This window comes from Somniosus microcephalus, chromosome 12, assembly GCF_052327205.1.
Source record: "Somniosus microcephalus isolate GS21.2 chromosome 12, FLI_Smic_1.0, whole genome shotgun sequence".
NCBI lineage: Eukaryota > Metazoa > Chordata > Chondrichthyes > Squaliformes > Somniosidae > Somniosus > Somniosus microcephalus.
In genome coordinates this window covers 208,735,576-208,757,033 of record NC_140998.1, presented here as the reverse complement: position 1 = coordinate 208,757,033, position 21,458 = coordinate 208,735,576, and the positions used below count along the sequence as shown (strand labels likewise).

The 21,458-nt window shown below is 49.9% G+C and overlaps 1 protein-coding gene across 4 annotated transcripts in view; it reads left to right on the top strand.

The window, feature by feature from the left end:
* Nucleotides 1-21,458, top strand: part of LOC147109984 (nectin 1a-like) — an 80,218-nt gene that overhangs the window by 36,936 nt on the left and 21,824 nt on the right. For 2 of the 4 annotated variants that reach the window (XM_086003980.1, XM_086003982.1), the window contains 4 exons: nt 1,100-1,450; nt 13,330-13,680; nt 16,305-16,598; nt 19,873-19,990. In XM_086003980.1, the coding sequence (XP_085860106.1) occupies nt 1,100-1,450; nt 13,330-13,680; nt 16,305-16,598; nt 19,873-19,990 (1,114 nt within the window). The remainder of the gene's footprint in view (nt 1-1,099; nt 1,451-13,329; nt 13,681-16,304; nt 16,599-19,872; nt 19,991-21,458) is intronic. The other 2 variants (XM_086003983.1, XM_086003981.1) reach the window with 2 other exon arrangements.

Genomic DNA, 21,458 nt, shown 5'->3' with positions numbered 1-21,458 from the left:
ACTTGGCCCTAAACAGACAATACAAAATGGCTGATTACCTGACCATGGTAAAGGATAGCAAACTGAGAAAAACCTTGACAATGTACAGACTTAGTGAACATAGCCTGGCGATCGAAAAAGGTAGACACAGGCAGACCCGGCTACCAAGAGAGGACAGGATATGCTCTCACTGCAGTCAGGGAGTGGTGGAGACAGAGATACACTTCCTCACAGCTTGTAGAAAATATCAGGGCATAAGGGAGAATTTCTACCCAAAATTCACAAAAATATGCCCGGAATTCAGAAATCTGAATGACGACCAAAAACTCCCATACCTACTAGGGGAAGAGAGAAATTGTGTAACCTTAGCAGCACACTATGTTACAGCTTGCCATAAACAGAGGGACAACCACTAAATATAAGAAAAGAGTATATACAAATTATATGAATGGAGATCTGTATTTATGTGTACAACCATGAATTTTTTCGATGCTTTGGCAACATAAGATGTACCTTGTCATGCCAATAAAGCGATTTGAATTGAATTGTATTGCTCTGGTCGGGGGGGGGGCTCTGGTCGGGGGGGGCATCTAGTCGGGGGGGGGCTCTAGTCGGGGGGTGCTCTGGTCGGTGGGTTCTAGTCGGGGGATGGGCTCTGGTCGGGGGACTCTGGTCGGGGGGGGCTCTGGTCGGGGGTGCTCTGGTCGGGGGGGTGCTCTGGTTGGGGGGGTCTCTGGTCGGGGGACCTCTAGTCAGGGGGCTCTAGTCGGGGGGGGTGCTCTGGTCGGGGGGCTCTAGTCGGGGGGGGCTCTAGTCGGGGGGGGCTCTGGTCGGGGGGCTCTAGTCGGGGGGGGCTCTGGTCGGGGGGCTCTAGTCGGGGGGGGCTCTGGTCGGGGGGCTCTAGTCGGGGGGGTGGGCTCTGGTCGGGGGACTCTAGTAGGGGACTCTGGGGATATGGGGATCAGGCAGGAAAATGCAGTTGGTCGAAGATTGGCCATGACCTTATTGAATGCCGCGCAGGTTCGAGAGGCCGTATGGTCTACTCCTGCTCCGAGTTCTTGTGTTCTTAATCCAGTGGTTGTTGCTAACGCTGTCTTTTCCCCACTCCCTCCTCCTGCAGTGAGTAATGCCCAACATGTGAAGGTGGAGCCCAAGGTCTCCGGCTGCGTGGGGAGTCAGGTTGCCCTCCGTTGCCGGTTCGTGGACCCCGATAAGTCACTCAAGGTCACGCAGGTCACCTGGATGAAGGACCCCTCGGGAGCCAAGCTCCACCTGGCCGTCCACAACCCGGACCTCGGCACCAATTACCCCACCGACACCGGGGGGCGCATCCACTTCCGTGACGTCTCCATGGACGACGCCACGCTGGTCATCGAGAGGCTGCAGATGGACGACGACGGGATTTACAGCTGCGAGTTCGCCACGTATCCCGAGGGCAACCAGGAGGCCGCCACCAACTTGACGGTCCTAGGTACGTCTGTGGACTATTCGGCCAAGGTGGGCCTCGCGGGGGTGGCAGGGCGGAGTCTCATCCCGACATCTCGCCTCCCAAGCAACGGGGGAGGGTTGGAGGCCGCTGGGTAGAATCTCGCAGCACAGGAGGAGGCCATTTAGCCCATCGTGCCTTTGCCGGCTCTTTGAAAGAGCTCTCCAATTGGGCCCACTCTCCCCTGCTCCTTTCCCCATAGCCCTGCGAATGTTTCCTTTTCAAATATTTGTCCAATTCCCCTTTTGAAAGTTCCTATTGAATCTGCCTCCCTTTCAGGCAGCGCGTTCCAGATCATCGTAACTCGCAGTGTGTAAAACAAAAATTCTTCTTGGTCCTGCCCGCCCCCTCTGGTTCTTTCACCGATTATCTTAAACCTGCGTTCTCTGGTTACCGACCCTCCTGCCACTGGAAACAGTTTCTCCCCCTCTACTCTCTCAGAACCCCTCCTGTTTTTGAACCCCTCTAATTGAATCTGCTGCAAATTTCGGGCAGATTGAGCCTCGGACGTGCCCGCCGTGGTTTAGTGCCAGGAGCCTGGTTTCTTTCACGGCAGAAAAGGCACAAGGTGTCCTGACTCCTCGCTCTTGAAAGGCTTGGGCACCGGAGCCAGCCGCTTGGGTCCAGTGGTTAGCGTTCCCGCTCCAACCAGTCCCGGCGTGTGGAGGCTGGAACTCCGGCTCGGAATTCCTGCTTGACGGGATGCTTGCATCAGGTGGGTGTGGGTGATCCCTCCCTCCATTGTATGGGTTGTGGGAGCCCTTTAAAAACCCTCCCTCCTGTTATGTTCATAAATAAATAGACGTTTTTATTATGAACAGCTAGCTTGTGCTAGTCATTTATTCAGCCATGTTGACTTGTATACAGTAGCCATATTGACTCTCTCGACCAGTGCCTCGTGTTAAACAAGACAACCCATATAGATGTAGCCCACTACTAAACATACAGCTACACCTAGTGTACAATTCTAGAATGACATGTTACTGCATATCATTACATCCCCCTTCCTTTGAGGTTAAACAAAATCAATATCAATCAACTTTCAAGAAAAATGATAAAGGTCATATCAGTAATATTATGTCCATGTTAACCCTCCCCTTTTAGCTAAACAGTACATAACATTCGATTAATAATTAAATAACATATTTACAATTACCGTTGCTAGATACATTAGCTGAAGTTAAGCAATGATAAGATCAGTCTTTGAGGAGGCTTCCTGATTCTGTCTGGATAACGCCTCTTTGGGGTACCTGGTTCTTGTGGCAAAGTTGTTTCGGGATCAACGTCGTTGTTTGGTTCGTCTGCTTCCAATGTCACCGATTCTGAGGTAGATGCAATTGGTACTTTGGTTTTATCACCAGGTGTATCGGATCGTGGTGTGGAATTGACGTTTTCCAGTGACTCTAGAATCTGGTGAGCATGGCGTCTTACAATGCTCTCTCCAACGTCCACGGTATACATTAGAGGTCCTTGCCGTGTGCAGATCGTTCCTGGCTGCCATTTCTCTGTGCGGTAGTCCCGGGCCAAAACTGGTTGACCTATCTTGAAACTCCTGGTTGGCCTTTCATTCATATTCTGAAACTGCCTGTTCTCCACATCTCTTCTGATGTTTGGCTTAACCAAATCCAAGCGGCATCTTAGTCTTCGATTGAAGAACATCATGGCTGGAGTTTGGTTGGTAACCACATGTGTCGCATTCCGGTAGGCAAACAAGAAGTTATCCACCTTGTGTTGTAGGGGTATGTCTTCATTACACATTGCCTTGATAGCCTTCTTGAATGTTTGAACGAACCTCTCAGCCAATCCATTGGTGGGTGGATGATATGGGGCGGATGTGTAATGCTTAACACCATTGTTCTTTAAGAACCTCCGGAACTCTTCAGACACAAACTGTGGTCCATTGTCGGAGCAAATCTGTTCAGGCAGCCCATTTCTGGCGAATATGGTTCGTAAGACTGTGATAGTTTTTTCTGTGGTGGTTGAGGACATTTTTATTACCTCTGGCCACTTTGAATGTGCATCCACCGCAATTAAAAACATCGAGTCCATAAATGGAGCAGCAAAATTGATGTGCACCCTTTGCCATGGAGATGAGGGCCACTCCCATGGATGTAGAGGGGCTTGTGGTGGGGCGTTTTGGACCTTCTGGCATCCTGTACAGCTCTTGGTCATCTCTTCGATTTCTCTATCGATTCCCGGCCACCACACAAACGCTCTGGCTAAGTTCTTCATTTTTACCCCTCCCAGATGACCCTCATGAAGCTCATTGAGCACTCTATCCTTCAATTTGTTTGGAATTACTACTCTGGATCCACACATCAAGGTTCCTCTGCACACTGACGGCTGTTCTCTTCTCGGCGAGAATGCTGGCAGCAGTGGTTCGCCATGTGCTGGCCATCCCTTCACCGTTAAATCATAGACCCTGGAGAGTGTCGGGTCATTTCGTGTTTCCTTTTCTATGTAGGCGCGACAATCCATCAGCATTCCCATGCTGTTTAGTTCCTTTGTACTCGATGTCATATTGGTGTGCCCCTAGGAAAAGGGACCACCTCTGTAGCCGTTGTGCTGTCATTATCGGGACGCCCTTCTGAGGGTTGCAAATGGCGACAAGAGGTTGATGATCAGTTAGTAGAGTAAATTTCTGACTGTGCAGGTAGTGATTGAACTTCTTCACCCCCCCACACCAGGCTGAGGGCCTCTCTGTCAATCTGGGCGTAGTTACGCTCGGCTGAAGTTAATGAGCGTGACGCAAAAGCTATCGGCCTCTCTGAACCATCAAGGAGTTTATGTGACAGTACCGCTCCAATGCCGTAGGGAGATGCATCACACGCCAGTCTTATCGGTAATGATGGGTTGTAGTGAGCCAATACTTCTCTTGAAGTGATTAGGTCTTTACTTTTCTGAAAGGCCCGCTTACATTCATCGCTCCATTTCCAAGCTACTCCAGTTTGTAGTAGGGCGTTCAGTGGGTGCAGAATTGTGGACAAATTCGGCAAAAACTTATGGTAGTAATTCACCAATCCTAGGAATGACCTCAGTTGCGACACATTTTCAGGCGCTGGAGCCTTAACTACCGCTTCAATTTTGTCAGGGGACTTATGTAACCCCTCTTCGTCAATCACGTGGCCACAATAGGATATCTGTTTCTTAAAAAACTCGCACTTGGGGCGATTGGTTCGTAGCCCGTGTTCTCTTAGTCTAGTGAGCACCTGCTCTAGGTTGGCAAGGTGTTCACTGTCATTTTCACCTGTCACTAGGATGTCATCCAAGTAACACTGGGTCCCCGGAATCCCTTGCAGGACTTGTTCCATCGCTCTTTGCCATATCGCTGGAGCTGATGCTACTCCGATTACCAGTCGATTATACTGGTAAAGACCTTTGTGAGTGTTTATCGTGAGATACTTCCTAAATGATTCTTCAACCTCCATCTGCAAATATGCTTGTGCTAGGTCAATTTTTGTAAAATGCTTCCCTCCAGATAGTGAGGCGAAAATAACTTCTATCCTCAGAAGAGGATACTGTACTGTGTGAAGGATTGGGTTCACCGTCACCTTGAAGTCCCCACAGATGCGAACCTTCCTTGGCTCATCAGACTTATTGTTTAACGTTTTTTTCATGACAGGAACGATGGGTGTCGCCCACTCGCTCCAGTCTACCTTAGATAACATGCCTGCATTCTCCAGATTCTCCAGCTCTGCCTCGACAGCTGGGCGAATTGCATACGGTACCGGTCTTGCTTTGAAAAACTTGGGGATTGCATTCTCTTCTATTTTTATCGAGACGGTTATGCCTTTAAGAGTTCCCAGTTCTTGATGAAATACCTCTTTAGCGTTAGCTAAGATTTCTGACAACCGTCCACGTGTGACGTCGTCATCCTTTTTACCAGCCACAGTCAGTGCCTGAATGGAGTGCCAGTCTAAACTTATCTTTCTGATCCATTCACATCCCAATAACGGTGGTCCACCATCTTGCAGTATGTACAGATACAATTTCTGTATTTCTTTGCCATTGTATTCGACAGGCACCCTTATTTTCCCTCTGGGGTATACTTTCTGCCCCGTATACGTCTTCAAGACAATGGATGTCTCTTTCAAGGGTATGTGTGAGAATAGCCGCTCGTAGTCTCGTCGATTCATGACGGTCAGGGCTGATCCTGTATCCAATTCCATTTTGACTTGGGACCCTTATATCATGAGGGTGACCCAAATGGTTCGGTGATCCTCTTTCGCGATTACGTTGTGAAGTTTGAGACAGCTTAGTCTCTTGTTCCCGGATTCACTATCGCTCTTCTGGTCTTCGGAACTACTGTCCGTCATCTTCTGTACTTTCCTGTACTGTTCCTTAGTAGCCTTTTTGTTGTCGTTAGTCTTCTTTCCAGACCTGCAAACTCGTGCAATGTGTCCCATCTTTCCGCATTGCCTGCATATTTTGGCCTTGGACCAGCAGTCCTTCTGGTCACGGGTTGTTCTGCCGCAGCGATAACATTTTTCAAATCCCCGTGTCATTTCATGGGTGCCGTATTCCTGTGGCTTTTGCTGTATTTCCGTAGCTCCCCTTGCTGCTGCTTCGTACGATACTGCCAAGCTGAATGCCTTATCCAGCGTCAACTCTTTCTCTGAGAGTAACCTCTTCTGGGTTCCTTCACTCAGGAGTCCACAGACAAATTTGTCCCGTAGAGTGTCTGTCAGTCCTGCTCCGAACTGGCAGTGCTTTGATAGCTTGCGTAGTTCCGTAAGGTAATCAGCATTGCTCTCATCTTTATGCTGATTTCTCCTGTGGAATTTAAATCTTTCTGCTGTCAGCAGCGGTGTAGGATTTAGGTGTTCCTGTAGGATATCAACAATTTCGTTAAAACTCTTCGCCATCGGTTTGGCTGGAGTGATCAGGTTCCGCAATAGGCCGTACATTCTTGTGCCCATTAAGTTTAGTAGCACCGATGCCTTTTTCTCATCGGCTACTTCGTTTGCCTTGCAATATACCTTGACTCTTTCCACATACGTGGTCCAGTCTTCTATTGCATTATCGAAGGCAGTGATATTGCCAGTCTTCGGCATCTTGGAAATCTAAGATGGCGCTTCCCGTGCTTTGCCTTCTTCCCCGATTTAACAAAATGGCACCTCCCGCGCTTTGCCTTCTTCCCCGCTGGATTAAGATGGCGCCTCCCGCGCTTTCTGTCTTCCCCGCTGCTGCTAGCGCTGTTGCTGGCGTTTTTATGCCTTAATGGCGACGCCCTATGGTCTTCGCGCACTTCCCCCCGCGCTGCTGCTAATGCCGCTCTCCGCGGTCCCCGTGGCAAACTGCAGCTCCTCGCGGCTTTCTGCGCTTCTAATTTCTTTTATTTTCCCGTCGTCAGAGCAAACCCTACGGGACACTTTCCTCCCTCTTCTCGGGTCTGTACGCTGCCCGGCTTCGTAGCACCGGCCGCGCCCTGTGTACTCCACCCTCTCTCTCTCTCTCTCCTCTTCCCGACAACGCTGCTCGGTCCCGTTGAAAAGCCACCCGATTGAGCTCTAGCCCGCCACAGCCCAGGAAGGATCAGTGTACTACCTGCCACCAGCCCGATTAGCTGGAACACCATAGACAGGATAACCAAGCCCCGCTCTCGACAGCCTCTCCTGCAATCTTCAAATCCGATGAATCAGAGGCGGTTGCCCACGGTCGACGCTCGTTTCTGCTGTTTGTTTTTTTTTTTCTTTCGTTCCTTCTTCCTTCTGGCCTCGACCTCTGACAACTTCGCTTCAGGGATGGATCCCCATGAGGTGGTGCAGACTGTAGGTAAGTTCGGATCTGCTCGTCGCCAGTATTATGTCCGTGTGTAATTGAGACACGGACTGCAGGAGCTGGTTACAACAGGTGTTTACTGAGTGGAGACAAAACTGGAACTACTATGCAAAGTTACTTCACAGGCTTATATACAGGGGTGGTCACTACTGGTACTGCAGTATACAGGGGCTGCAGAATATAGTTCCTTCTGCAAAGTACATACACGACAAGTAACACTTTTGTTAGTGCTCTATAAACCTTTGAATGAACTTGGTTTTTTTTCACATAATGACATAAACATTTTTTTTTCTTTTAACATCTTCACAACAGTCAACACATTTTCAAAGCTTTACTTTATGAACTCTAAGCTTTTCATTCTTTTATTATAGTTTTCTTTGTACTCAAAGATTAAGTCTATCAGGCTTTTTTACTTCACGTGTTGATCTTCTCAGCAGAGGTAAGTCTGATGTGTTTGCATGAGAGCCTGTATGTGTGTTTGTGTTAGATTGTTCTGGTGGTGAGTGACAAGATTCAGTTGCGGCATTGTCATCGATTTGCTCTTGGATAGTTTCTTGTGTTTTCAGGAGGGAACGGCGGTTCCTCCTGAGAATCTGCCCTTCCTCAGTTCTAACAGTGTATGACCTTGGTCCTACTTCCTCAAGAACTGTAGCTTTCCTGTTCCATGCATTTGGATCCTCAATCCTGACAACATCATCCCTTGTCAATGGTTTCATAGTTTTGGATGACTTGTCATAGTGTGATTTCTGTTTCAGCTTTAACAGTTGAAGTCTCTGTCTCAGTTCCTTACTCTGCATTTCTTTTGCACAGCAGGGTAGCGTGGTGCGCAACCTGCGACCCATTAGGAGTTCAGCAGGTGAAGAACCACAGTCTAAAGGGGAGGCTCGGTAGCTCAGCAGGGCGAGATAAGGATCAGACTTGCTTTCTGTTGCTTTCTTCAGTAGCTGTTTGAGAACTTGAACACCTTTCTCTGCCTTACCATTCGACTGAGCATACAAAGGACTGGATGTGATGTGCTGAAAGTCATAATGTGCCGCAAACTGTTGCCACTCCTTACAGTTGAAGCACGGACCATTGTCGCTAACGGCAATCCTGGGAATCCCATGTCTGGCGAAGATGGATTTAACATGCATTATGACACTGCTTGCTGATGTGCTTGAGAGCAGCGCCATCTCTGGATAGTTAGAATAGTAGTCAATCACTAATAGATAGTCTTTACCATTCAAATGAAAAAGGTCCATACCAACCTTTTGCCATGGTGCTGTTGGTAAGTCAGCTACTATCATTGGTTCCTTTGCTTGTTTGTTTTGGTGTTTCTGACATGTCTCACATTTGCCTATCATGTTCTCAATGTCCTTATTTATGCCAGGCCAATAAACAGTGTCTCTTGCTCTCCTTTTGCATTTTTCAATTCCGAGGTGTCCCTCATGAATCCTTTTGAGCATGTCTCGACGTAGAGCCTGTGGAATTACTATTCTGTTCTGTCTTAGTAATAGTCCACTTGCGACACTCAACTCTGACCTGATGTGATAGTACTTTGGACAGGAACCTTTTGGCCAACCCTGATGAATGTTCTCTATCACTGTTTGTAACACTGTATCTTTTACTGTTTCTTCTGCTATTTGCTTTGATTTTGTGTCTGACACGGGCAGTGACCATACTCACATGAACATCCACGTCTTCCTCAGTAGAGCTCACATGACTCATTGTGGGTGCTCGGGATAGTGCATCTGCTAACACTATGTGTTTGCCTGGTGTGTAGATCAGTTCAAAGTCATATCTTTGCAGCTTCATCATGAGTCGTTGAATCCTTGGAGACATCTCATTCAGGGTTTTTTTTTACGATGGCAACCAGTGGGCAGTGGTCTGTCTCAACTGTGAAGGTGGGAAGTCCATATATGTAGCCATGGAACTTTTCTAGTCCAACTACGAAGCCTAGACATTCCTTTTCAATCTGGGTGTATCGACACTCAGATTCAGTCATAGACCTGGAGGCATAGGCAACAGGCTTCCAATCTTCACCCTCTGCTTGTAGCAAGACCATGCCTAGGCCATCTTTTGATGCATCCGTTGACACTTTGATTCTCTTTGTTGGGTCAAAGAAGGTGAGTACAGGTGTGGTTGTCAGCACTGTTTTGAGGTTCATCCACTCTTGTTCATGTTTTTCTCTCCATGCGAACTCATTTGTTTTATGTAGCAGGTCTCGCAGACAGGTTGTCTTGGCTGACAAGTTAGGAATGAACTTTCCAATGAAGTTTATCATCCCCATGATGCGTAGCACTCCTTTTTTGTCAGTGGGTCGGGGCATGTTGGGTATGGCGTTTACTTTTTCCATATCTGGCTCTATTCCTTTACCAGATGGATTATCTCCTAGGAAAGTGACTTACTGGACGCCAAACTGACACTTGGCTTTGTTGAGCTTCAGTCCATTCCGGCGTATGCTCTGTAGCACTTTAGTCAGTCTCTCATTGTGTTCTTTCAGTGTGGAGCCCCAGATGATGATGTCATCAACATAGACCCGAACCTCTTCCAGACCTTCAATTATGTGTTCCATCGCTCTATGAAAGATTTCAGATGCAGATATTATCCCGAAAGGCATTCTGAGGAAACAATGCCTGCCAAATGGTGTGGTGTTGAAGGTACAGTATTTGGTGCTCTCTTCATCCAGTTTTAGTTGCCAAAATCCTTGTGAGGCATCGAGCTTTGTAAAGTATCTGGCACCTGACATTTCACTGGTGATTTCTTCTCGCTTGGGAATCTGGTAGTGTTCACGTTTTATGTTTGCATTTAAGTCCTTTGGATCCATGCATATTCTTCGATCATTGTTCTTTTTCTTTACACATACCATGGAGTTGACCCAGTCTGTTGGCTCTTCGACTTTCCTGATGACTCCTAGTGTGGTCATTCTGTCCAGTTCTTTCTTGAGCCGGTCACGTAGGGGTGCTGGAACTCTCCGTGGAGCATGTGCAATTCAATTCAATTTTATTTGCCATATGTAACCAGTACAAGTACAAGTACAATGGAATGCTTACTGCCCGTTGGGACACGTCAGCTATTCATACAGCGCTGTGTTCAGAAAGTCAATACAATGGCTTCCCGTGGCAGTGGGAGCACGATGTCCCTCAGCTGCTCCGTCCTCCTCGTCACCGCGGCCTCCTCCTCACTGTTGCCGGCTCCAAGTGGTGGCCTGCTTTCCCGCTCACGATCCGACCTCTGGCCGCCATGCCCGGCTCCCCTCCTCCCAGTCGGACTGCGAGCTTCCCGCCATGGAGCTGCCGGCCGACGTGCTGCAGCGGGTCGTCATGGCTGCTGCTGCTGCTCGTTGCGCTGCGCTGCCTCCGCCCAACTCGCCGAACACATCGTCGGGATGTGAATGCTCCGGTCGCCGCGGCCTCCTCCTCGCCGTCGCCGGCTCCACGGTCCGATGGCCCGGGCATGCTTCTCCCTCTCACAGTTCGGCCTCTGGCCGCCATGCTCGGCTCCCCTCCTCCCAGTCGGAATTCCTTCCCGCCGAGGAGCTGCCGGCCAATGTGCTCCAGCGGGCCGACGTGGCTGCTGCTTGCCGCACTGCGCTGCCTCTGCCCGACTCGCCGAGCACCTCGCTCCGGTTGCGGGAGCGAGCGGCGAGAGCTGGCCGCCTGAAGCAGGGAGAGCGCGCTCGGCACCGGACCGCCACTGGCTGAGCATCCTCCTTTAGCTGGATCTTGTAAGTGAATGGTAGAACTCCAAATCCTTTGAACACATCCTGGAAATTACTCACTACAGAATCCACAGTCATCTGGTCTGCTTATGGCACATTTTATACGGTAGACTCTCTTGACCAGTTCTAAGTCCTCACAAGCTTTGTCACCTAGTAGTGAAACAAGTCCTTCAGCCACAACAGAAAACATGAGATGATGCACTTTGTCTTTGACTGTCACTTTACTCTGCATACACCTAAGCTATCATTTTCTGTCCATTATAGTTCTTCAGTAGTACTGACTTTTTCTGTATTTTGGGCTTTTCTTTCATATCTTTATTAAGTTTGCTTTTGCCCCAGTGTCTAGTTTCAATGTAACTAATGCTCCATTTACCTGCAGTGGCATCATCCATTTGTCTTCTTTTACTGCATTAACTTTATGTTCAGCATTGTCCATTCCTGAGGGCTGCACATTTTCTGTATCCTTTTCTATATTGTCACATGACACCATTCCTCCAAAAAATGTCTCACTTAAATCAGTGTCTTCAATCACATTGACTTGTTGCCCTTTCTTTGTTTTTACTTTTGAAAAGCATTGTTTGGCAAAGTGATTCTTTCCATTACATTTTGTGCACATTTTCCCAAATGCTGGGCATTGTCTTGACTGGTGCTGGTAACCACAGCGTTTACAATTGAAAGTTCCATCCTCCGATTGCTTTGCATTCCTGTTCTGCCCACGTTTCTTCCCCTTGCAGGACACAGCACCGACAGCTGCACTGTCACTCACTACAGTCGCACCATTATTAATTTCACTGAAAGTCCTTGCGTGCTGCTGAGATAGCTCACTGGCATGGCATATTTTCACAGCATCCTCCAATGTTAGTTCGGTTTCTCTCAACAGACGTTCCCTGACCTTTTTATCATGAATACCAAACACAATCTGGTCACGAATCATGGATGATTTCAGTTCAGAGAAATTACATGTCTGTGCATTCAGTTTCAGATCGGTCACAAAGCTATCAAAAGTCTCATTTTGCTGCTGTGTCCGTGAACGGAACACGTGCCTCTCATAGGTCTCGTTCTTTTTGGGAGAACAATGTGTATCAAACTTCTTTAGCACGTCGTCCATTTTTTCTCTGTCCTCCTCTTGATCAAATACAAACGTATTAAATACCTCTATCACCTGCGGGAATGCAACCATGAGCAGCAACGCTATTTTCCTTGCGTCTGGCTTCGTACCGAACCCGATGGCGGCAATGTAGAGTTCGAATAGTTGTTTGAAAGTCCGCCAATTGCAGTCAACATTCCCCGTGAGTTTCAAACCCTCCGGTGGCTTCAAATTCTCCATGTCGCGTTTCGCAATATTCAGCAGATATTACCACTCCTGGTACCATGTTATCTCCATAAATAAATAGATGTTTTTATTGTGAACAGCTAGCTTGTGCTAGTCATTTATTCAGCCATGTTGACTTGTATACAGTAGCCATGTTGACTCTCTTGACCAGTGCCTCCTGTTAAACAAGACAACCCATATAGATGTAGCCCACTATTAAACATACAGCTACACCTAGTGTACAATTCTAGAATGACATGTTACTGCATATCATTACACCTCCCACTGTAAATACTGTGGCCACAAGAGTAGGTCAGAGGTTGGGTATTCTGCAGCGAGTGTCTCACCTCCTGACTCCCCAAAGCCTTTCCACCATCTACAAGGCACAAGTCAGGAGTGTGATGGAATACTGTCCACTTGCCTGGATGAGTGTAGTTCCAACAACACTCAAGAAGCTCGACACCATCCAGGACAAAGCAGCCCGTTTGATGGGCACCCCATCCACCACCTTAAACATTCACTCCCTCCACCACCGGCGCACCGTGGCTGCAGTGTGGACCATCTACAAGATGCACTGCAGCAACTCGCCAAAGCTTCTTCGGCAGCACCTCCCAAACTCACGACCTCTTCCACCAAGAAGGACAAGGACAATGGGCGCATGGGAACACCACCACCTCCAAGTTCCCCTCCGAGTCTGGTTGCGGCGGGGGTGGAGGGACTCTGGTCGGGGGGGTGGACTCTGGTCGGGGGGGTGGACTCTGGTTGGCGGTGTGGACTCTGGTCGGGGGGGGGGGACTCTGGTCGGAGGGGGGACTCTAGTCGGGGGGAGGACTCTGGTCGGGGGGACTCTGGGGACTCTGGTTGGGGGCTCTAGTTGGGGTGCTCTAGTAGTGGACTCTGAGGATATAGGATTCAGGCAGGAAAATGGAGTTGGTCGAAGATCGGCCATGACCTTATTGAATGCCGTGCAGGTTCGAGAGGCCGTATGGTCTACTCCTGCTCCGAGTTCTTGTGTTCTTAATCCAGTGGTTGTCGCTAACGCTGTCTTTTCCCCACTCCCTCCTCCTGCAGTGTGCAATGCCCAACACGTGAAGGTGGAGCCCAAGGTCTCCGGCTACGTGGGGAGTCAGGTTGCCCTCCGTTGCCGATTCGTGGACCCCGATAAGTCGCTCAAGGTCACGCAGGTCACCTGGATGAAGGACCCCTCGGGAGCCAAGCTCCTCCTGGCCGTCCACAACCCGGACCTCGGCACCAATTACCCCACCGACACCGGAGGGCGCATCCACTTCCGCGACGTCTCCATGGACGACGCCACGCTGGTCATCGAGAGGCTGCAGATGGACGACGACGGGATTTACAGCTGCGAGTTCGCCACGTACCCCGAGGGCAACCAGGAGGCCGCCACCAACTTGACGGTCCTAGGTACGTCTGTGTACTATTCGGCCAAGGTGAGCCTCGCGGGGGTGCCAGGGCGGAGTTTCATCCCGGCTTCCCGCCTCCCAAGCAACGGGGGAGGGTTGGAGGCCGCTGGGTAGAATCTCGCAGCACAGGAGGAGGCCATTCAGCCCATCGTGCCTGTGCCGGCTCTTTGAAAGAGCTCTCCAATTGGGCCCACACTCCCGTGCTCCTTTCCCCATAGCCCTGCGACTGTTTCCTTTTCAAATATTTATCCAATTCCCCTTTTGAAAGTTCCTATTGAATGTGCCTCCCTTTAAGGCAGCGCGTTCCAGATCATCATAACTCGCAGTGTGTAAACCAAAAATTTTTCCTGGTCCCGCCCGCCCCCTCTGGTTCTTTTACCAATTATCTTTGTCCTCTGGTTACCGACCCTCCTGCCACTGGAAACGGTTTCTCCCCCTCTACTCTCTCAGAACCCCTCCTGTTTTTGAACCCCTCTAATTGAATCTGCTGCCAATTTCGGGCAGATTGAGCCTCGGACGTGCCTGCCGTGTTTTAGTGCCAGGAGCCTGGTTTCTTTCACGGCAGAAGGTGTCCTGACTCCTCGCTCTTGAAAGGCTTGGGCACCGGAGCCAGCCTTGGGTCCAGTGGTTAGCGTTCCCGCTCCAACCAGTCCCGGCGTATGGAGACCAGAACTCCGGCTCGGAATTCCTGCTTGACGGGATGCTCACGTCCGGTGGGTGTAGGTGACCCCTCCCTCCATTGTATGGGTTGTGGGAGCTCTTTAAAAACCCTCCCTCCCGCCGTAAATACTGTGGCTACAAGAGCAGGTCAGAGGCTGGGTATTCTGCGGCGAGTGTCTCGCCTCCTGACTCCCCAAAGCCTTTCCACCATCTACAAGGCACAAGTCAGGAGTGTGATGGAATACTTTCCACTTCCCTGGATGAGTGCAGCTCCAACAACACTCGAGAAGCTCGACACTATCCAGGACAAAGCTGCCCGCTTGATTGGCACCCCATCCACCACCTTCAACATTCACTCCCTCCACCACCGGCGTACCGTGGCTGCAGTGTGTACCATCTACAAGATGCACTGCAGCAACTCGCCAAGGCTTCTTCGGCAGCACCTCCCACACCCGCGACCTCTTCCGCCTAGAAGGTCAAGGGCAGCAGGTGCATGGGAACGCCACCACCTCCAAGTTCCCCTCCAAGTCACACGCCATCCTGACTTGGAAATATATCGGCCGTTCCTTCATCGTCGCTGGGTCAAAATCCTGGAACTCCCTCCCTAACAGCACTGTGGGAGCACCTTCACCACACGGACTGCAGCGGTTCAAGAAGGCAGCTCACCACCACCTTCTCAAGGGGCAATTAGGGATGGGCAATAAATGCTGGGCTTGCCAGTGACGCCCACATCCCATAAACAAAAAAAAACTACCCCTACAACCCACCTACCGGCCGGGTTGAAGCTGGTCCTTGTCCCAGAAGGAGTTTTGCCCGTCAGCCAGCGAATCCTTCCATAAAAACAACGCAAACACCACCCCACCAGACTGCGGATCGTTCCCCAACTTTCCCCGCTGTTCTCCCAAGGGAAGGGTGTCAAGGTAGGAAGCAAAGTGGCTTCTGTCGACGCTGCCAACCAATGGTTTTGGGGCTAAAAGCAGTAACATGTCTGGAGCGGGGCTCGAACCCAGCACCTCCTGACTCTGCTCTCCGGCTTCGGAACAATCTTGGGATCTTCCTGGCCTGTGTGTCTTGGTTACGACACCGTGTTAGGGGGAGAGCATTTTTGAGTGTTTTTAATTCATTCCTGGGATGTGGGCATCGCTGGCGAGGACGGCATTTATTGCCCATCCCTAGTTGCCCCTTGAGAAGGTGGTGGTGAGCCGCCTTCTTGAACCGCTGCAGTCCGTGTGGTGAAGGTACTCCCACAGTGCTGTTAGGGAGGGAGTTCCAGGATTTTGACCCAGCGACGATGAAGGAACGGCCGATATATTTCCAAGTCAGGATGGTGTGTGACTAGGTGGGGAACTTAGAGGTGGTGGTGTTCCCATGCGCCTGCTGCCCTTGTCCTTCTAGGTGGAAGAGGTCGCGGATTCGGGATGTGCTGCCGAAGATTTATTCCCCTAGTTGCCCTAGAGGTGGTGGGCCAGCTTTTTGAACCACTGAACAACTGAGTGGCTTGTTCGGCCACTTCATGGGGCAGTTAAGACTGGGACTAGAGTCACATATAGGCCCAGACTGTGTAAGGACGGCAGGTTTCCTTCCCTAACTGAACGTTAGTGAACCTGCTGGGTTTTTACAACAATCTGACCGCTTCATTGTCACTTATTTCCAAGTTTGCTTTTTTTAAACTCAACTCAAACTGCAATGGCGGTGGGTTTTGAACTCTCGTTCGATGGATTATTCGTCCCAGGCCTCTGGATTACTAGTCCAGTAACATAACTCCTACACCACCGTATCCCAGAGAACGAGGACGGCAGCTAGAGTCTGTTGACTGAACCAGAGGGGCAGAGTTGATCCATGTGACATGGCTGTAGGAACTGGAGGAGGCCATTCAGCCCCTCGAGCCTGTTCGGCCGTTCACTTGAGATCACGGCTGATCATCCCATCTTGACTTGCGTGACCATTTTATCTTCTGTCTTGCAGTCAAGCCTGTAAATTCGGCCAGCCCGCTGCTGGAAAAGGCTGGGCCCGCTGAAGTTCCCATGGCAATCTGCACCTCGGCCAATGGGAAGCCAGCATCTTCTATCAGTTGGAGGGGGGACGTTGTGGGAAACATCTCCACGACCCAGACCAAGAACAGCGATGGGACCATCACCGTGGAGAGCCATTTCAGGGCGGTCCCCAGCGGGGAGCTCGACGGGCAGACCATCACTTGTGTGGTGACCCAGGAGTCGCTGGATCGGCCAGAGCCTATTCCGATCGCATTGTCGGTGCAATGTAAGTATTCGATCACTGCAACGTAGGAATAGGCACAGCTCTGGCCTCTTGTCCATCTCCCATTCCCTTCACCCCATCATTGGTGGCCGTGCCTTCAGCTGCCTGGGCCCCGAGCTCTGAAATTCCTTCCTAAACCTCTCCGCCTCTCTCTCCTTTTTAAGACGGTCCTTGAAACATAGAAACATAGAAGATAGGAGCAGGAGTAGGCCATTCAGCCCCTCGAGCCTGCTCTGCCATTCAATGAGATCATGGCTGATCATCCAAACTCAGTACCCTGTCCCTGCTTTCTCCCCCATACCCCTTGATCCCTTTAGCCTTAAGAAATATATCTAACTCCTCCTTGAATATATTTAATGAATTGGCCTCTACTGCCTTCTGTGGTAGAGAATTCCACAGGTTCACCACTCTCTGGGTGAAGAAATTCCTCCTCATCTCAGTCCTAAATGGCTTACACCTTATCTTTAGACTGTGGCCCCTGGTTCTGGACTCCCCGACCATCGGGAACATCCTTCCTGCATCTAGTCTGTCTAGTCCTGTTAGAATTTTACAAGTTTCAATGACCTCTTTGACCAAGCTTTTGGTCTCTTGACCTAATACCTCCTCATGTGGCTCGCTGTCAACTTTTATCTGATTAAAAGGTTCTATATAAATGCAAATTGTTGTTGCTGAACACTAAAAGACCAAGGATCCTTCTAGTTCACCTTCGACCCTCCTGCTCGTCGCACGACATGACGATAATGGAGTTGTTGACCAATCACAGTGATCAATCTCCATCAATGAATCTACAACAGACCCAGACACGAGGAAAGGAAACCCCCCCCGTGGTTGGAGAGCTTTGGGAACCAGAGGTCCAAAGACCCCTGTTCCTCCCGAGCTCGCTGCACTCACCACACGTCATGTCTCCAATTAACTCCATGTATCCCGCAGTAGTACTTTATGAAAGAAATCCTTACTTCATTTTCCTTTTGAGAAGTGGCTCCCTGGGGAGTCCGTTCCATAGATTGACCACTCGCTCGCTGGTCTTACTCCAATTATACAGGGCCCTGGTGAGACCATACCTGGAGTACGGTGTACAATTTTGGTCTCCTCACCTAAGGAAGGATCTACTTGCCATCGAGGGAGTGCAACAAAGGTTCACGAGATTGATTCCTGGGATGGCGGGACTGTTGTACGAGAAGGGATTCAGTAAACTGAGCCTGTGTTCTCTTGAATTCAGAAGAATGAGAGAGGATCTCATTGAAGCATACAACATTATTACAGGGCTTGACAGGGTGGATGCTGGGAGGATGTTTCCCCCTGGCTGGGGAGTCTAGAACCAGGGGCCACAGCCGCAGGATAAGGGCTCGGCCATTCAGGACTGAGATGACAAGACATTTCTTCACACAGCGGGTGGTGAATCTTTGGAATTCTCTACCCCAGAGGGCTGTGGAGGCTCAGTCATTGGGTATATTCAAAACAGAAGTCGATAGATTTCTGAGTAGTAAGGGCATCAAGGGATATGACGATAGGGCCGGTGAATGGAATTGAGGCAGAAGATCAGCCATGATCTCATTGAATGGCGGAGCAGGCTCGAATGGCCGACTCCTGCTCCTATTTCTAACTTTCTTAACTATTGTTCCCATTTAGTTTTGAGCTCGAGGTCCCTTCAAGTGCAAGCCATGTCCTCTGCATCTGCACGCAAGTGGCTTTTGACCCATTGAGACAACTCTTGCAGTCGCACCATCAATTGCCTCCTTTCACTTCTCGGGGAAGTTGTGGCTTGGCAGGTATTACTAATGCGATTAAATTCTGAACTCGCAATACCTGCATGCTTTAAATCCATCCACTTTCACTTGAGTGTTCAAAGCCGAGAGGAACAGGAGCTGGCCCTTCAGTCTTGTGCGCCTGTTCCACCATTCAAAAGCAACTTGCATTTGTACGCCGCCTTTTAACATGGTAAAACGTTCGAGGCAGTTTCAGAGAAGGTCCACTCGGATGATTCCTGAGATGAGGGGGTTGACTTATGAGGAAAGGTTGAGCAGGTTGGGCCTATACTCATTGGAGTTTAGAAGAATGAGAGGTGATCTTATTGAAACATAAGATACTGAGGGGGTTCGACAAGGTAGATGCAGAGAGGATGTTTTCCCCTCGTGGGGAAATCTAGAACTCGGGGGAACAGTTTCAGAATAAAGGGTCGCCCTTTTAGAACTGAGATGAGGAATTTCTTCTCCTGAGGGTCGTAAATCTGTGGAATTCTCTGCCCCAGAGAGCCGTGGAGGCGGAGTCATTAAATACATTTAAGGTGGAGATAGACAGACCGATAGAAGAGAGACTGGACAGGCTGGGGTTGTTTTCCTTAGAGCAGAGAAGGCTGAGGGGGGACCTGATTGAGGTGTACAAAATTATGAGGAGCATAGATAGGGTAGATAGAAAGGAACTTTTCCCCTTAGTAGAGGGCTCAATAACCAGGGGGCATAGTTTCAAGGTAAGGGGCAGGAGGTTTAGAGGGGATTTGAGGAAAAACTTTTTCACCCAGAGGGTGGTTGGAATCTGGAACTCACTGCCTGAAAGGATGGTAGAGGCAGGAACCCTCAACATTCAAGAAGCATTTAGATGAGCACTTGAAACGCCATAGCATACAAGGCTAGGGACCAAGTGCTGGAAAATGGGATTTGAATAGACAGGGCTTGATGGCCGGCGCGGACACGATGGGCCGAAGGGCCTCTTTCTGTGCTGTACGACTCTATTTTTACAAGATAAGGGAGTGAAGGGTTATGGGGAGCCGGCAGGGAAGTGACTTTGAGTCCAAGATCAGCCATGATCTTATTGCATGGCGGAGCAGGCTCGAGGGGCCAAGTGGCCGACTCCTGCTCCTATTTCTTATGTTCTTAAAACCTCCTGAGGTGCTTCGCAGGAGTGTTAATCAGACATTTGACGCCGAGCCACATGAACTGTTGGGACAGGTGAGTAAAAGCTCGGTCAAAGAGGTCAGTTTTTAAGGAGCTTCTTGAAGGAGAGAGAGAGCGAGGCGGAGAGGTTTAGGGAGGGAATTCCAGAGCCCGGGACCCAGGCGCGGTCGCCAGTGGTGGAGCGATGGAAATCGGGGGATGCTCAAGAGGCCGGAATTGGAGGAGGGCAGAGATCTCGGCGGGTTGTGGGGGCTGGAGGTGGTTACAGAGATCGGGAGGGGCGAGGAGGCCGTGGAAAGATTTGAAAACCAGGAGGAGAATTTTAATTCTGGTTTGTTCATGTCAATGTGCAAAGCTTTTACCTAAATGTGTCTCCTAATTTTCAGATCCACCTATAGTGACCATTGAGGGATATGATGACAACTGGTACTTGGGAAGAGAACGTGCTTCCTTGACATGCAATGCCAAAGCCAATCCATCGGCAACAGAATACAAGTGGCTCATGTAAGTGTTGATGCCTGAAGTGTTTTAATTTCTATTTTTGTTACCGGGGGGAGATGAGAAGTTTTTTTTACGCAGTGATTTGTTGTGATCTGGAATGCACTGCCTGAAAGGGCGGTGGAAGCAGATTCAATGGTAACTTTCAAAAGGGGAATTGGAGAAATACTTGAAGGGGAAAAATTTACCGGGCTATTGGGTGGGGGGGTGGGGGCGGGGGACTGATTGGAGAGCTCTTTCAAAGAGCCAGCACAGGCACGATGGGCCAAATGGCCTCCCTCTGGACTGTATTCTATGACCAGTCCCGTTCGCCCATCACCCCTGTGCTCGCTGACCTACATTGGCTGCTGGTTAAACAACGCCTCAATTTCAAAATTCTCTTCCTTGTCTTCAAATCCCTCCATGGCCTCACCCCTCCCTATCTCTGTAATCTCCTCCAGCCCCACAACCCCCTGAGATATCTGCGCTCCGCTAATTCTGCCCTCTTGAGCATCCCTGATTATAATCGCTCCACCATTGGTGGCCGTGCCTTCTGTTGCCTAGGCTCAGTCTTGAAAGCTCCAATTGACCCCCCCGAGCCTCGACAGCTTTTTGGGGGAGAGAGTTCCAGATTTCCACCACCCTTTGTGTGAAGAAGTGCTTCCTGACATCACCCCTGAACGGCCTGGCTCTAATGTTAAGGTTCTGCCCCCTTGTTCTGGACTCCCCCCACCAGAGGAAATAGTTTCTCTCTCAACCCTATCGAATCCTTTAATCATCTCAAACACCTCGATTAGATCCATAATCTATACTCGAGGGACTACAAGCCTAGTCTACGCAATCTATCCTCAAAATTTAACCCGTTCAGCCCCCAGTGGTATGCTAGTGAATCCACGCTGCACCATCTCCAAGGCCAAGATACCCTTCCTGAGGTGCGGTGCCCAGAACTGAACATAATTACTCCAGACGGGGTCTAACCAGAGCTTTCTCCAGCTGTAACCTAGCCTCCAACCCTCTGGAGATAAAGGCCGTTTGATTAGGTTTTGTACCTGTGCACTAGCGTTCTGTGATTGGTGTACCTGCACATCCCCGATCTCTCTCGGCTCCTCAGTTGCTCGTCATTCACCGTTGAGGAAAGACCGATTTTTGGTATTCCTTGGGTCCAAAGTGGATGACCCCCTCACTTTCTCCCACAATCAACTCCATTTCCAACAGTTTTGCCCACTCGCGAGTGCCCCCGACATCACGTGCAGATCAGAATAAAGACCCCTCCAGTCTACCCGAACAACGTGCTTCCGAAGCCCGAGCAACTGCTAACTTTCAGCACCGCCATTGGCGGCCGAGTCTTCAGCTGCCTGGGCCCCAAGCTCCGGGTGCTCCGGTTTCCTCCCACAGTCCAAAGATGTGCGGGTTAGGTTGATTTGGCTATGATAAATTGACCCTTAGTGTTAGGGGGATTAAATACGTGGGGTTACGGGGATCGGGTGGGATATGT